The 18,327-nt window shown below is 39.3% G+C and overlaps 2 protein-coding genes across 3 annotated transcripts in view; one reads left to right on the plus strand and one right to left on the minus strand.

Moving 5' to 3' along the window:
* The window catches only part of LOC145439848 (uncharacterized), a 62,363-nt gene extending 58,155 nt beyond the window's left edge, over positions 1 to 4,208 (plus strand). For both annotated transcript variants that reach the window (XM_080317497.1, XM_080317498.1), the window contains exon 8: positions 2,906 to 4,208. In XM_080317497.1, the coding sequence (XP_080173623.1) occupies positions 2,906 to 2,925 (20 nt within the window). In that variant the 3' untranslated portion in view covers positions 2,926 to 4,208. The remainder of the gene's footprint in view (positions 1 to 2,905) is intronic.
* Positions 1 to 18,327, minus strand: part of LOC145439865 (uncharacterized) — a 437,408-nt gene that overhangs the window by 282,793 nt on the left and 136,288 nt on the right. The gene's annotated exons all lie outside the window — the stretch shown is intronic.

Genomic DNA, 18,327 nt, shown 5'->3' on the forward strand with positions numbered 1-18,327 from the left:
GATTACAGCAAAATCAGGAAGTAGTCGATTACGATTACGATTACATTGGAAAAGTAATCACGATTACATTTATTTTGCATCTTAGAAGTTATATCGGAAGACAATATATGGATTGCGCTGAAAAGGCCTACTGAGATAACAAACTTCCTTTAAAAAAAGATGCGTCATTGGCTTGTTACGTCATGATGTACCGATTGCCCATTTTTATAGAGGTCGATTTATCGCACCCAACGATTTGCATTCTTGCCAGGTCCATAACCGCCGCCCCAAAAATTTCCCAATAGGGTGGAGGCGAGATCGAAGGGGACTCAAAAGTATTTCGTAAACCAACATAAATTATACAGTCTTTTCGAAAGATTTAAATAACTTGAAAATTCTCTCTGGATAGCTTGATTTTGAAATGCATAGGTCTCCTCCTAAAAAACGCATACATAATTTATATTAGGGTTGGATTTAAAACAAATGGTTGTTTAAAACACTTTGTTTAAAACATGTTTTAAACGGTGTTTTAAAAACAAGGGCTCTAAAAAAACTAAATTGTGTTTTTAAAGTTGTAACATTATGCCAAAATTGTGTAAACGCTTTACAAAAAACATTTTGTATGAGTCTATACGGACAAATACCACCCGATTTGGCCGACGTACATCGATATGGGATGGTTGGATCCCTCAAAATAGTCTGTTCAACAGTTATAGTCCAGATATTTCGTCAAATGAGCTATATTTACCTTATATTTTCAATTGTCAATCTCAATCCACTAGGACGTCACAATTTTATATTTGTGACGTCGTGGTTTAACAAAAACAATTTTTAAACAGGGGCCTTGTTTCAAACATGTCTGTTTTACATTGATTTTTGTTTTAAATGCAACCCTAATTTATAGTAATAGGCATTTAGGTGCAGGTCAATACCGTACCACGACACACCAAAAGATATACGCAATTTTGACCAACATGCGACTTCACGAAGTGTGCTACTAAAGAAAGACCTTGGTCGAAACTTTGGATATGTCTCCATTGTCAATAGCCATGCTGTGTGGACGTGACTAATAGTCCGGTCCTTCCAATCTGAGCTCATAATGGAAATGCCACCTGGGGCACCCACAGAGTTTTGAAGACATGACAATTTGTGTGTGCGTCTCGCCAAAGTTCTTGTGCCACTTCAATATCTTTTGATTATATAACAGACCGGAGGTCACGAATTAACCTCATAAACTAAAGTAATTATAACAAGATACCGGACGTTATAATTATGAATAACGTGTTCCCAGATGTACAGGTAAATCTGACCATCGGGGCTGAGAGAGGATTAAAAATTATTAGTAATATAATGCAATTATTAATAATATTGACGAAATTCATTCTTCAACTCGAAAATAACACCCTATGGGGCCAAAAACCAACGTTTGGACTGGGGGACGAATTGCTGTTTAGGTCCAGATTCTAGCTACAACGCACGCTAACATGGTATAGAAGCGCATGGCCATGGCGGCAGATCCCAATGTTGAGTAAAGAATTGTGAAATAACGATTGACGCCCGTTTCAAGTAGAGTCATATGAGAATAAGATGAAGCCGGGGCCCGATGAAGCGAACATAAAATTCTGCCTTCAACTTCATACAAATAATGTACTGCAAGCTGCCGTTACGAGAAACGGCAAAGACGGCTCGGTTATGATATATATCATTAGCTGTTGATTTTTACTGCTTCCTTGTGGAAACCGTAATGTTTTATTTGGCGAATACAAAATTTCAAATCTTTGTCCGGTGTACGTACGCAGTACATCGTTCTACTGCTCGCCAAGAAGCAACGGTCAAACTGCGTTTAACTAAGCATAGCCAAACATCAATACATAAGTTACTATTTTAAACTAGGCAGAATGGAGATTAATTATCCTGCTGCGAGGGAGTGGCGTATGGAACGTGTTGATAACCTGATATACGGCACGGCGGGTGTTCTTACAATCACACTAATGTAGGCTACGTACATCGAATATCTATTTACTATGGATATTTCTTACGCAATGACGAGGAAAGCTAATAGGCCACTTCTGACATAATAATGAGCAATAGCATTTGGAAATCAGACGTGTGTGCTATCGCGAACCTGGTATAATATCTTTTCCTTGTTCACATTGTTCAGTTTATGTCATAGTCCTTGTATAAATAAAAAGTAATCGTTCTTTCACTAAACAATCGATTAGATATGCGAAGTAGTCGATTACGATTACTTCGGAAATTTTTCGGCTGTAATCGATTGCGATTACGATTACTTGAAAATGCTGTAATCGTCGTAATCGATTACGATTACTAATCGCGATTACCCCATGTCTGATTGGAGGGGTCAGAAGTTTGATTTATCGCCCTATGGAGGGGGTTCAAGACCTACGTATTGGAGGGGGGCTGACGAAGTGCTGTTACGGTCCTTTTGGAATCAAGTCGGAGAAATCACCTTTTTTCTAAGTCAACTCACCAAAATTTAGCTGGAAAAGTGTAATTTCGAGGTCTAGCCGAAAACTTGACCTTTTTTCTTAGTCAACTCCCTGGTGATTTCAGTCTGTATGCCCATTTTCGGTTCCCAATATTTTTTGGGGGGGCGATGATAGGTGTGGAGTTTGAAAAGGGGGCGATGAATCGAAAAAGGTTGGGAACCACTGGTGTATACCGTTATCTTATAATTTTGACAACAATCAGAATAAGTGCAGTAAATGCTCGTTATTTTTATCTAATATATTCTTTATTCTTCTCAACTAAATAGCAACAATGATTTCAGAGTAAAGTTGCTGACAGGACTGATTTTGAAAAAGTTTTTTGCAAATGCGGTCGTGTAACATGAATAAATTATTTCCATTGTTAACAACGTAACTCAATGTCAAGCAGCGTTTCCTGATGTCTATTTATCTTTCAGGTTCAACGATTCTGGAATAAGGCGAAAATTTGATATTCGTAATGCTGGAATATAAAATCCGAATATAACTGTATAATTATGATCGTATAACAGAGTAATGTTTTCAATAAGATTTATATATACCTTGTGTAAATGTATCGTAGGTTTTCCAATTTCAATAAACAATGAAGAGAAAAATCACAAAAAGTATATACAACGCTTTTTCTGGCGATTGATAATTATTGTATCTTTATGAATCACTAGATTTTTGACATTTTTATCCTCGAAATCGCAGATTTTTCGCAATAATTGTTCCAAAATAAAGCGTGAAAGGAGAATTAAGGCATGGGTGAGGCACATGTTGGCGAGCTAGCGTAGTGGTAGGCCTACAGCTACAAACCACATCTGCAACACCAGCGGGTTTTGGGTTCGAATCCTATACCGAGATCGACTCTGAAATTTCTACATAAGTGTGGTAGATTTGTCTAGGCTCCTCCTTGTTGTCTCATCCGCATAAGGGGTGTCTTTAAAAGTGTAGAAGTTCACCCTGTTACATGTCGGCAGCTCCGGAATAAAAATACCGAAATATAGCCTGATATATGTATATTGTAGCCTATATGACCATTGTAGTCAGGTTAGGCACGGACGGGCGAATCTCCGCCGATCCTCGCCTCGTTGTTCTTGCGGCAACTAAAAATCCCAGCAAAATTACCCGATAAATGAAAGAGAAAGAGCAAGAAATAGTTTCTAAAAATGACCGACGAAGAAAGAATAACATCGAAGAAGGCTGTGACATCTCATAGCGTCGTCATGCCTGCTATTCTCTTTGATTCATCCAGGTATCGCGAAATACAGGATTTTGAGGTTCACGATGTCGGGTAAATCGAATTCATGAGTGATATTAGTCGCCGGCCCGAAAGAAGCTTCAATTTGAAAAGGGCATACGAGTCCCTAACTGTGGAAACCCAAGCGTTTTGACCTCTCAAAGACATGTTTATGCTGCCACAAGAATAAATATTCTGGACAGGTGGCTGGCGAAGCAAGTGGCGTCTTTGGTTAAACACCAGCGTCATGACACCAATGACAGTGGATCGAATCCCCGTTCCGACCAAAGTTTTTATAAGTCGGAGGTTAATCTGGGCTCCTCATCTCTAGCCTCGCTGCCCCAGCAAACACAGTACAGACCAAAGATGTAGAAAAGCCGAGCCGATATAGTAGATATTAGATCTCGGCAGGTCGTAGAAAGGGGGATTTTGTGTCGACTCAATTCAACGTCTTTTCCATGTCCTTCAATAATGTAAATATTATGCAGATGCTACAGCCTTTAAACATGGTGAGTAGAATGTAGATCCTACGTTAGAAGAAGAAGATCCTGATATAATAACCTGTTTTCTACCACTATGGGCTTAAAACCTGATCACGGCTGCGTACACACACCACATTATTTACTACATATTAATCACATTTGTGATAATTTAATTTCAAACGAACTGGCAATAATGCCGTTGTAAAAAATAAAACGAACAAACGAACGAATGTCTTTAGAAAGAAAGTGAAAACAGTCCTTATCATCAGGTTTCATCTTCTGATGAGCCAGTTAAATAACCAGCATGCGGCCTTTTCTTTTCAACACCCTGCAGAAATAAAATGAAAATGATGATTAATAGCTAAGACATTCGTACTGCGAAAATGGCAGAGGTAGAGACTAACAAATGACTCCTACATTTTTTTCGCCCATACTTACTAAAATGGATTCGATTCTGAACTATTTCAACTCAAGTTTTCAAGTTTTATTATTATATTTTTTAATATTATATGACTAGAGAACTGACTTCAATCGTCACTTCTACTTGATCATCAAGATCAACGATGACTACTTCAGCACTCTTTGAAAACAGCCACTAACACAAAAAGAATTCTTGACTAGAGAACTGACTTCAATCGCCACTTCTACTTGATTATCAAGATCAACGATGACTACTTCAGCAATCTTTGAAAACAGCCACTAACACAAAAAGAATTCTTGACTAGAGAACTGACTTCAATCGCCACTTCTACTTGATTATCAAGATCAACGATGACTACTTCAGCAATCTTTGAAAACAGCCACTAACACAAAAAGAATTCTTGACTAAAATTTCTTCACATTCTGTCCAAAATGATCAATTCAACAATCCAAACGAATCAGTTATTCGGCAGCTAGTTGGAGAGATATATACTCAAGCCTAGAAAGTGGAATGATACTCTGTCTGGAAAGCTGAAGACCTAACAATATTGTGTACAGAGAACAAAACATTTGAGTGGCTGGCTGGCAGCACTGGTATAGACATTAACAAATTATTAGAATTGACAGCAAGATAACCAGCAAGACATTAAAATGAGAATTAGTGCAGTTTCTTAGGCTGTAGTGATACACAGCCAGGAAAGTAATTGACCTAGCAGAGAGCAAAACGTTGTAAATAAAGCGAGCGAAACCTCCGACAAATGATACGATAAAACATTAGAATCGACAGTCTTACTAGAAGCAGAATAACAATCATGAGGGGTTAGAGAACAGAAGCCCGGGAAGTGACCATCAGAAATTACTGCATACTGGCCGAACAAATCCATGACCACTAACAAATGGTCTTTCAATAGTCAATATTGATACCAAATGACACCACCCCTATTTCACAGCAACATTTAGCAAATACAGCGCTGGAGTCAACCTTATATAAGCGCTAACCAAACGCCCATTAGTTTTCCCACCTACTACTTCGCGGATGGAAATACGCATTAAAGCGAACGGACGCGACTTGTCACACTCTTGCTATTTCTGCTCGTTTTTTCTCTTCGTTCCTCTTCTCTGTCGCTTCCGCTTGAGGAGAGAAACAGTCGGCCGCGTTTACGGATCGTGAATTCCCGGTGGGTGATTCTTCCTCGAATGGTCAGCACCTTGAAAATTGAGAACAATGTTGTTGCAAAATGCATGACAATTTGAAAGTTACATCATTCTAATTATTCCAGTTATGGCCGTGAATCGTTACAAGTGCGGTAACCATAAGAATTATTACTATACTTCAACTACAAATACAATATATTGTATAAAATGATTACCAATTCTTTTACGTTGATCGAGTCCCAAATAGATGAAATATGTCAAAGAATTTGCTAAATTTTTGTATAATTTGACAGATTCCGAAATCTTCTCAAAGTGCACCTTTCAAAAATTTGATATCAAGACTCCCAACATTTTACAATTCGAAGTTGGATGGCTTCACCAATACAAGCAAACAGTTTGTATCGCAATTGACAATTATGTAGAGAACGCTGCGAGACATATGAGTAGGCCTACCCTAAAACGTTTCTCTGACATGGACATTAGGACTCTTAAAATATGACTTTTTTTCTCAAATCGTTCTGGCTACTTGATAAAATTGTTAGGTTACCTAATTTAAGCCTAAACACAAAATTTGGTTCAATTCCAGCCAGTAACCGCTTTGCTACAGGAGAAGAAAGTTTCTATTTATTATATAAAAATAAATAGGTAATAAAAATTTGAAAATTTTCTGTTCACCCCATGAAAGTGTTAGGCTGTCTATAGAAACGATGCTCACCAAATTTGGTTCAATTCCAACCAGTGGAAGCGGAGATATTGCCGTCGAAAAATTTGGATTTGAATAAAATAGTATTTACGGCAGGGCTGGCCAACCTTTTCAGCCAACGGGCCACATTCGATTGACGAATTATTGCGCGGGCCACAAGCCGCGAAAATTTCTTGAAATTCATAGGTCAATAATATTGTCACTTGACTATATTGCGGGCTTGTTGTATTTCGTTGGGCTAAGTTTGCGAGGACTGGGCTATTCGGCGCATGGACATATCGATATCGAAAGATGCGAGCAGCATGCGTCAATCATTTCGTGCCTAGGTTTCATAGTCGACGGTCTTACTGCGAGCGCAAACTCAATGTCGCATATGTTGAACGACAATTTGTCTCGTAATCGTGAATATAGTTTGACTTAATCTGATACAGTAGGAGTTCTTCCATTTTCACAAAAGGGCAACAATATTAAAAACAAGAAATCGAGTGACAACATGTTGCGCCAAGCTTGTAGAAAATTTTTACCTTTGATAAATCTATCGCTAATTATTCTGCTTTATTGTAGTGTACGAAGATATACCAATATGTCAATGGCTGATCGATCTGTCAATGCGCCGGAACTGATATTTTAGTCATCACATCTCAAATGTTGCGGCCAGACCAATCAAATTTTTGGTTGGCCTTGCATGTTCAATTGCAATCAATTTTTGATGATATTAGAAATTTCGGAAATTGCCTCGCGGGCCACTCAAAACCTTCTCCCGGGCCACATGTGGCCCGCGGGCCACGGGTTGGCCGGCCCTGATTTACGGTGACCGATTCTTTGTTTACTTATTAAAGTTGTGCTCACCGTAAGTACTATTTTATTAAAATCCAAATTTTTTGACAGCAATATCTCCGCTTCCACTGGTTGGAATTGAACCAAATTTGGTGAGCATCGTTTCTATAGACAGCTTAACACTTTCATGGGGTTAACAGAAAATCTTCAAATTTTTTATTATTCATTTTTATATAATAAATAGGAACTTTCTTCTGTTGTAGCAAAGCGGATACTGGCTGGAATTGAACCAAATTTTGTTTGTAGGCTTAAATTAGGTAACCTAACAATTTTATCAAGTAGCCAGTACGATTTGAGAAAAAAAGTCATTTTTGAAGAGCCCTACTGTTCATGACCGTCCACGTTTAGAGTTGCATCTTATAAATGCTAAAATAAGCCTAAATATAATCCAAGAAATACGATCGTCCACTTTGACTGACTGAATTTCTAAAAACACCTTGATAGCTTCCACATCTTACGTTTATATATACCGTCTGCTATCGGCACAACAAAGTAGGCCTATTTAAAAATAACAAAACAGATTCAACATACCACATCTCTTGCAAAGGCTTTTGCTTTCATTCAATTTGCCATCAAACCTCTTTAAATCCTCCTTTGTGGTGAGTTGCTTTGGAATTCTTCTAGGATCAATTCCGATATCGTTTTATCATATACAATCTATGGCGGAATAAAAGTTTCTGATAAGTTCTAAAACGAACACAATTTTCCACACAAAAGTCAATTGCCACACGAAATGCCAAATGCTACGGTCTCATTTTACAAGGTATGGCGAGGAAACGTAGTGGTACGTTCCATTATAGCTAAACACCAATGAATTGCGGGTTCGAGCGCGACTCGTCGACTCCATAATTCCTACCGAAGTGTTGGCCGTTTATCTAGGCTCCTCCTCGCCATCTGATTCGCATAGCCATGTCTTAAAAAGCCTAGGAGTGGGCCGTGCTGTAAGTGGGCAGATGGTTGCCGATGCACTCGGCACTTGGTGAATTCGGCCGCACAAACTCGCCACTTGGTGAATTCGGCCCTCGGGAAATTTTGAAATGAAGTGTATTTACAGCTATTAATATGAATTATCAAACTAATAATAGTATTATCAAGTGATTCGTCGATCTTGTAAGGAGGTCAGGGCATCCGTAGATCGCGCAGTCACGGCGTGATTAGATCACGGATTGCGTAGCCACGGGAAATAACACAGCGCTCATATACCGACCACGCGCGGTCTGCTTGGAATCGATGGCGTGAGTCACGGGCCTGTGTCGTGTAAGTTTTGAGAAGATGGATCTTGGCGTTGTATGTGAGATCAAAACTGTGGAACATCAAGCGGCGCTTCTTCGTTTATCGATCACGACAAGCCAGTGTTCCTCATCAACAAATGTTTCGCATGATCACGTCAAAATAAATTATTTTTTGCCTTTGGAGAGACGATTCCACTCTGGGATTAGGGTGTCTCGATAACACGGTTGAAAAATCCCAAGATTATGAGATCTACCACGAGCCACGACATGTTTAAATTTCCTTTTTGATACTGTTCATTCATATTAAATGCATTTCTAATGCGAAGGTGTTCTAGTGCCAATTCCTCCAAGGGCCGAGTTCACCAAGTGAAGAGCGTCGCGTTATTTCCCGCAATTACGCAATCTGTGATCTAATCACGCCGTGACTGTGTGATCTACGCATGCCCTGACCACCGTACAACATTGACAACCACTCAAAGTTCCAAGTTCACCGGCAAACATTCCAGTAACCAATCATGGTGACTGGTACTGCTACGAGATCTACCACGGCCGAATTCACCAAGTGCCGAGTTTGTGCGGCCGAATTCACTAAGTACCGAGTTCACTGGTAATCGGGCAGATACGGAATAATAATAATAAGAACCGGCCTGGTGTAAAATGACCAGTGTAGTCGAACCACCACCATGAACACCACAAACAAACAAATAAACATCTAACATGGAAAAGAAATTACCTTTGCAGCCTTTGACAAACACAGTTACCATTGAAACCAGCAATTTAGGTCTTATTCGAAAGCAGAATAACAACTGTTTTAGTGGACATATCAAATCAAATGTTGGAAAGTTCATGTAAAATAGCCCAAAATATTATCTTACTGTGACCATATTCCATCAATATGGTCTGGCTAGCCAAATTCTCTGGGCCAACATAAACAAGCTGCGTTTGGTTTCAACGATTAATAATCTTGTCACTGGATTCGAGGTATAATTGCACTCAAATATCAAATTTTGCTCCATTAATCAACATCAAGTTGAAAATGTCCATTCTTGCACCAACTTTTATAAAATCATGAATCAGTGTTCTACAGCAATGTATCTATATGACTAATATACCTAGAAAATTCAAGCATAAATATTATGATATACCGTAGGTATAGGTACCGGTAATTCAGATGCTTAAAGCGAATTATAGTGGTCTAATTTCACTAAATTAGAGCGAAATGCCAGCAATATAATTGTAATCTAATTCGGAAAAAACGGTTTAGCTCTAATTCTAACCTGGAAAAGCTGAAACTTTTCTATAGTTGTCTACACCTGTTCTGCAGAAAGTCAAACAGCTCTAGGCGTCATATACTACAGGCAATTCGAAATACCCCATAAGCTATATGCTACTGCATATATACCTTTAACCCGCTACCTCAGTCAGTCACAATTCCTATATATTTACGGCATTTACCATACAGAAAGAGCGAACTATGCCGGGCTGCGACCAAGCCCCGAACTACTGCCATCTCCGGCTAAGCAAATTTGCGTTGTCACCATGTTACAGTTGCATTGTGGGGGATAGGCTGGACGACTTAGTACAGGCAATGATATATATACAATGATTGGAAACTGCCACGCCCCTTAACGCTATAAGATAGTTTCCTGGCGAAATCAGTCCGTCGCGGGATATGCTTGAGTACAGAAACGGGATTGCGTATGTCGACTGTGGTGGGGTGCTGCGATCGGCCTTGCTGGCATACTAATTCACTGATTTTCCCCAATCGGTTTAGTTTTTGTTGGTTACTTGAGCATAGTGAGGCAGTGCTGCATAATAGGATGTAATACAACTTTTAACAATGCACATTTATCAAAGTACAGACTAGCTGCGAGGCATTTTAGCATCAGTTGCAACCATGCATGTACGACACAGCCTAAAGAATTTATAGATACTGTGGGTGAGCGTCAATATAGATGTGCAGAACCTGGAAGGATTGTTGAAAGAGGATTTGAAATTTTTCTGGCAGCATTTACGTCACCTGATTTTTTAAAAGAGAAGGGTTGATTACGATAATTGTGTGAGCAACTAAGTTGTTTTAGATAGTATATATTGTAATATTGTGAGGCCGAATTCACCAAGGGCCGAGTTAACTGGCAACTATTGTACCAATATAGCGATTGTACCTTCATAATATAAAATCGGAATTAACCGAAAACTATCATTGTACTGATTGCTAAAATGCTAACATATATAACTTTTTACTTGATCAGGCCGTTGAATCCACATCAATGATGAGAATCGGCATTGTTCCAAAGAATATACCATCGGCAAAACAATGCACTAGAACAGTGGTTCCCAACGTGGGCGATTTGGCGGTCTAGGGGGGGCGAAAATGGCGAAGGGGGCGAAAATGGACAAAGGAGGCGATGGGGGGGGGGGGGTGGGGGGGCGAAAATAGCGGAGGGGGCGATAGGGGGGCAATGACGAGTTAAAACGGCTATGTTGGAGTCAAGTCAGAGAAATAACCTTTTTTTTTATTTTTAGTCATCCCACGAAAATTCAGATGCAAAAGTGGAAAATTCGACATGAAACGGAAAAGTTGACCTTTTTTTTTTTTTAGTCAACCCGCCGGTGATTACTGTTTGTATACCGGTTTTTCGGTTCACAAAATTTGGGGGGCGATGATCGGCGTTGAGCTTGAAAAGTGGGCGATGAGTCGAAAAAGGTTGGGAACCACTGCACTAGAATGACATTTAGGATAATCACTCCATAGTTAGTATTGTTCACATCGACCTGGCGTGATATGTCGTACTTCTCTCAATAGTTGAATCTTTCACACCGGGGTGTCCGAAAACATCTACCAATGCCCATTTATTCAAAATATACCTTGTAAACGTTTTGGCACTTCTTTGATATGAACTACCTGTTGTGAGGTGTTCCCCATGAATTGCCTGTAAACCTTGAAAATTAACATGGAGTACTCGTTAAGATTGATAGCTGGAAGGATTGTACAAAATAGATGATTTATGCATTTGCGAGCAACATTCTATGGTGTCTTATTCATTGAAAGGTTAGGAAATGATTTTGTAACCTTCGTCATTGTATAGTGTGTACGTCTATGGTTTTTTATGTATAACCTTCATAACTTTTCGCCATTTGCATCACGCTTTATGACCTGAGCATGAGCATCAACTTGCATTGTATGTGCTGCTACCCAGGTTATTTTTCCAGCAATGTAACTCCACAATCATCCAATGCAAAATCTCTCTTGAATATGCACATTGCTCATATATATTGCATATGCGGCAGTACGGAAAATACTTGACGGATTGAATAAATAACTTGATTTCAATTGTAGTTGACTGGCAAAACTGTGACATAACAAATTCCCATTCTGTAAATGTCTAATGCATAAATTTTTTACAGGATCGTTAACATTTTTTTATAAATTATAGTCCATTCTACCTTTCAAGAAAAGATTGTTCGTGTATTGAAACAGCCGCAAAGCAACCCAAAGCCGCGAGGAAATTGAAAAGGATTCAGGGATCTTAATAAAAGTGCAAATCATTATCTTGTGGGATTTCGGCACGCCAGGCCGTCCATGAGAAGCAACCATGTCATGTTCCACTTTGCTTCAGACATTGAGATATTTCCAAAGATTGTAGTCAAAATGAATAATACTTTGACGAATGGTGCCGGATTGGATTGATACTCATTGGATCGATTGATGCAGAGAAAAATAGTCTTGCTGAAAGAAAATACATATTATTCGAGTACGAGAGGTGAAGAGATGGACACTACAATGCAACCTGTGGATAATTTCGTGTGCCTTGTGAATATGACAACCAAGTTCAGCTACAACTGCCATTTAAAGCCATATTGCATTCCAGATAATATTGCTTCACTTGTACTAGCTGGAAAAAGATATGCCGCTACTGCAAAACTGGAGATATTCTTATGCCGCAGAAACAACAACGAAATTCGTGAGCAGGGAAGCTTATCAAAGAGACAAGAAAACAACAACAATGATAAATTTGATACGGACATTTTTGCCAACCATCGAGCAGACTACCTCATTATCACCAAGAGATTGAGTCTTGATCCGTTATTGGAATCATTTTTATCCTGATCAGGAAATCTGGCCGCACCTGCGATATGGTCATTTTCAAAGAATAATTGATTTCTAAAGAGGCTTGAAACATACTTTGATAAATCTATCTATCGCAAATTATTCTGCTTTATTGTAGTGTACGAAGATATACCAATATGTGAATGACTGATGGATCTGTCAATGCGTCGGAACTGATATTCTAGTTATCACATCTCAAGTATTGCGGCCAGACTAATCAAATTTTGGTTGGCCTTGCAAGCTTAAAATCTGTGCAATCCATTATATTAGAAATTTCGGAAATTACCTCGCGGGCCACTCAAAACCTTCTCGCGGGCCACGGGTTGGCCGGCCCTGGCTTAAACATAGGTATATCTGATATTGTAATTTGCATAAACAAGAAAATCCCTTTTTGCTACATATTCACTTGACTTAAATGCTTTCCGTTGACTAGGATTTTGGTTCTTGTTATTCTGAATTTAGATGACAACAAGTCTGACATGATAACAAAAGTTGTTTATGCAGTTTTTAAGTGTTATAGTAAATGAAATATCCATACCCTGTATAAAATTTTCAATGATATTATGGTGTTGGTATCCTCATTGAAATTTAGACACGACTAGTATCAGAGCATTTAGGAGTCCATGAAGAGGTGAGGTATTTAAGCTGTTCAAAATCCTGCTTCTGTAATACCCATGCGATGACACATTGTTATGATGCTCGGATTCGATCAACTTCTTCCATGATCACCTCGACCGTTGAGGGCATAGATGGTGATGTGGAGATGGAGATTTGTTGAGTGAAGGGGATTGTTGGATAGTCTCTATCCCGTCCCATTCTTCGAAGTCACCATCTTGCAAGTCAACTATGACTGTAAGAGTTGACAAACTGGACTGGACATGGACAACATCACAATTTAATGACTATACAAAGTATATGCTGTGAACAATCATTTATAGATCATTGGCTGTGCACAAGTCTATCAAACCTGACATGGACAGTGGCAGGAACTTTCTACCTATTGTGGGTCGCTCTTGCGCACACATACACTTATAAGATATACCATCATATCATGGTAAATTGTACCGTAGTTTGAAAAAGTAGGTTAAGACCAGGTTTTGCAGACGTTTCTTAGTCAATTGGATATTGAAATCTACTTGTTGAAGCAGAAAATGAACGGTCTGAAAAGTACTCGATTACTCCTGATATGTATCAAACAAAAATATGTTTATTTTTATTCAATTGTATATATGAGCATTCGGATCACAAGATGAATCTCCGTAACAAAGGAATAATGACTATTATTACTTCAAAAACGTGATGCTTTTTGCGATATCCTCAAGTAGGTTTTGCCTACTTTCACAACTTCAGAAGGCCTGACTTCAGAGTCAGTTTTAGAACCTGCCTGAATTGACTTGAAAAAATTAGAAATGACTTCGTGACTTGATTAAAAATTTGCAATGACTTGAAGATAGTGACCTGATCCCAACTCTAGCTCGTACTATGAAGTATCCACCTTTATTTGATACTGCGAGACCACCTCCGATCATAGTGTTCATCACGTAGGCACACTGGTACATCAGTTTCGTCTGAATATTAAGCCATGCTACTGGTATTGACCAAAACCTGTACAGTATGCACACATTTCACGTGCAAAATAGGTCTCGTTAAAAAACTTTTCACTACATTAACGCCAGTTCCAGAAGAAAGATTGCTGGCGAACCGTTTGTTTACATCGATTTCATTCCTGTAGTGAAGCATGACTCGCGACGCGCTCAAACGCAGAGCTCACTGGAGTTTCCAATCATTGTATATATATCATTGGCGAGCACGCAGCCTGATGCTGGATCCGGTATAGAGATGCCGCTTGCAGTAAGAGACGGATGCGATGGACTTGAAGCAAGACATTTATTGAAGAGGAAAGAAGAAGTTGCACTTGCACGGTTTTTTAACAAGTTAGCAAAAGGAATGCTTGGGAAGGAAGCACGACGAATTTTACAGTTATTGGACACTTGTGCTGTTGGGAAAATGGATAATGTGGCACGTGGTGGCTTGGAGCATGTGTCGGTATGCTCGTCTGCTGGAAAATCTGTTGCTGTTGTGAACGTTGAAGAGGTGGAATTTGAGAAGCAGCATGTAATCGTTGATGGCAAACCGCTTGAATATGAGAGTAAAATGGATTCAGTGTCTGAAGAGACTGTTACTGCTCCTGTTAAAGATATTGGATCTGAGATGGTAGTCATGGTACCATTTAAGTCGTGTGACGAGACAGATGATGATGACAGTCATGGCGAAGAAAGAGATGTGATGGAAGAACAATTGGCTGAGGATTGTGGAGGTGAAAGTGCTACAGTGGCTTCGTCAATTGGAAACAAGGGCTTGGTTGGTAGAGAAGTATACGTATCTGATATACTTGGAACTTTAAAGCCGTTGGTGATCTGTAAGCTGGCCATTGAGTGTATCACTGTGAATATAAAGGAGCCGTCGCACCGTAAAGCTTTTACTTCGAGAGATATTTGAGCGATATGATGGGTCATTGGGATTTGACACCGGACTTGTACTACGCCCCTTATAATGAGATGTTAGAACTGTGATCTAGATTCGATAGTGACCTGCTATTGTTTATGGGTATTGATACCTCGTGTTTGAATTCTGATGTTGACTTGGTTTAGTGCACGTTGTTATGTTGTGGCCCTGCATATTCTGCCATTCACTCACCGGTGAAATGTTCTTGGATGCCGACGCTTTACCAAAGACTCTTCATCGCTACTACCATCGCTATTACTTCTCATATATGACTCCGTGGATATCTTTTTCTGCCTTTTACTGCACCCATAGGCGCAACAAACACTACCACCAAAACGAGATGTCTTCGACATGTCGAAATACACAGATAACACAGATATAAACACGAGATATTGGTCTGAAACAAATCCTGAATGTTACGATGATTATTCATTCAAAGCTCCATTCGTATAAAATACTACAAACCCAATACGAATCAAATATATTTTAGAACTGGACGTTTTTCCATAAGCTCCTGCACTAAATCGTCCAGCCTATCCCCCACAATGCAACTGTTTCTAGTGACAACGTAAATATCGCGAGTAGCGCACTCCAGTGTTTATATAGCTCAGTGGCTGCGACCTGTTGCGCGTCAAATCTTTGTATGGCGCGATGAGTGACGTAAAATTTGAATCGCCGAAATATTCTAGAAGTCACGCATCGTTAATCATATTCCTAAACGTACAACATATCACTTATTTAGTTATTCTCTGAATAAAACTATTAGCCATACTCGTTGAACATGCGAGATTACCGAAAGAGCAAATATATATATAATGAAGATCATATATATCAGAAGAAAACAAAACTATTCGACCTTAGAGCAACAACACGAATATACAACACCGGTGACATCCTCACGCAATAAAACGAAGGGAGAACATTGTTTTCTAATAGATAGAACGAAGCTACCGCATGAGATCGAACAAAACCGGATAGAATTCATCGTGATTGAATGTACCGACAAAGTCATCCTTTCTACGTATTTTAGTCGTACCCTCGAGAGATAGAAAATTTGCATTATTAGGTTAACTACCGGATATAACGAAGCCTAATGCATGAGATGGAACAACACCGAGTATGAATTTATTCTGATTGAATATAACCACAAGACCATCCTACTACGTATTTTAGACATTCCCTCGACACTTAGAAAATCAGAACCTAATCGAGATGATCCCGGATGATCCTTTTACGGTTTTGTGTTTGCTGGGTGTCTGTATGAAAAGAGCCCAGAATGCAGATGATGCCTCAGAAATTTCGATATTTGCGTTCACAAACGAACCCTGGTATAGGTTCTGCACTGTTAACTTTTTTCATATATTATAACTTTCATTTTAATATAACGTCTTTGGTTGAAATTTATTGCATTTCAACTTCGGACCACTCTATGCATGGGATCGGCAGCATAAAAAATCAACACAAAACGAGCATGCACCTTGACAATCAAAAATCTTACTTGCTTTGTCATAAAAGTTTGCTGGAATATTTATTGACTTTCTGCCGTGAGCTTGACCCGTAATCGCACGACATCAAAACCGAAATGCACTATGTGTTAGTAGTCAGGGAATGGTTCACTTACTCAATCAATCAATGAAGTTGATATCGTTGCCTGATGTAAATGTCTAGCAGGCGTACAGGGTCAATCTTGATTTCATATGTTTATTGTACCATGAAAACCCTTAGCTTAAACTGTGTGATACGAATATTATTGAGAATTTAGTATTGGTATTTTACGGTGTTTGTAAACTACGGGTTTGTATAGGCTCCAGCGGTTCTCAACCGGGGGTCCGCGAAGCAATTTCAGGGGGTCCGCGAGACCTCTGAATTTTTAAAAAGGTTGATAACCTAATTTTTATTATATTTTTTAATTTCGCACCACAGCTGCTCCAACCTCATTACTTATACCATCATAATAATCGTCTGACATGGACTATCGTAGTGTGGAAACTCATTTCCATTGCCAGTTTTCCAATAACTTGCTGATACAAACATGTTGCTGTTTATAGTAGGCTATACTTTTATGGTCCAAATAACACGTATAGTCAAATTCAACGTATTCAAGTTCTACGCATGCTCAGAACTACTCAATGTGAAAATAGATAAATTAGGCGTGAAGTATGCTTACGTTTTAAAAGCATGGATATGAATCCACGTTTTCGAGTAAGACATTCACCGTACAGTTCGTCAGACGTTTGACAGTTTCGATTCACTGGTGCTCGTCGTAGTGCTTCCGCCAGTCGCTGGACGACTTTCGCTTGGTTTCTTTCAATACTTCAAAAGCGGAAGTCGTGAAGATGTAAAAATTCGTCCACAATTAAGACTTCATAGTTTTTCGACATCAACGGGCCATCGTGATAAGACTCAATCAGTCACTGAAACTCTAGGCGACTGGCGGAAGTCCTGCAACGGGCACAAGGAATTCGAAACTATCAAAAGTCTGTAGAACCATACGATGAATAATTGGCTCGACAACTTGGAGTCGTATTCATTCGATAGACTTTTGCAGCGGTTTACTATACCTGAAGACGGCGAAAACGCTACTTTGCACCCGCTAGCAACGATGCCAATCTTCATCATCAGACTCCCTAAAGCAGCCCATCAAATTAGTGATTGGAAGCAAACTTACATTCATATTGCCAATGCATACCATTTTCTGCGATGAGACGTCATAGTGCTATACCAGCATTATAAACAATGTACTTGTAGTTAAGCTTAAGATGAATTTGATTCACGATTAATCACAGTGGGGAAAAGTATCAAAGAAATATGTTGTGAAATACACGCAAATGTCTTTAGGAATGTAAAACTTGGTCCATTTTTCTGTATGAATTTATTGTGTAGGCATGGCCGCCCACATTTACATTTCAATCGCCGCTGTGGACGACCACAAACTTTGTATTCTCAGCTGCAGATCGCACATCGTTGACATATAGATCACGTGCTACTATAATGGTATCTCGCAACAATCCGTTCTGTAGGCGCACCGATTCCCAATGCATTTGGTAGATGCGTGTCGATGGCCTGTGTAAGTTGATTAAATTCATGGGCAATTCTGCTCCTTTCATTTCGAATTTGCAACTCTATAGAAACGCAGGACATACCCTATCAAGGTATAAAATCGTGGCAAGTCAA

This window comes from Botryllus schlosseri, chromosome 5 (assembly GCF_051294905.1).
Source record: "Botryllus schlosseri isolate E-star chromosome 5, Bs_hap1, whole genome shotgun sequence".
Taxonomy (NCBI): Eukaryota; Metazoa; Chordata; class Ascidiacea; order Stolidobranchia; family Styelidae; genus Botryllus; species Botryllus schlosseri.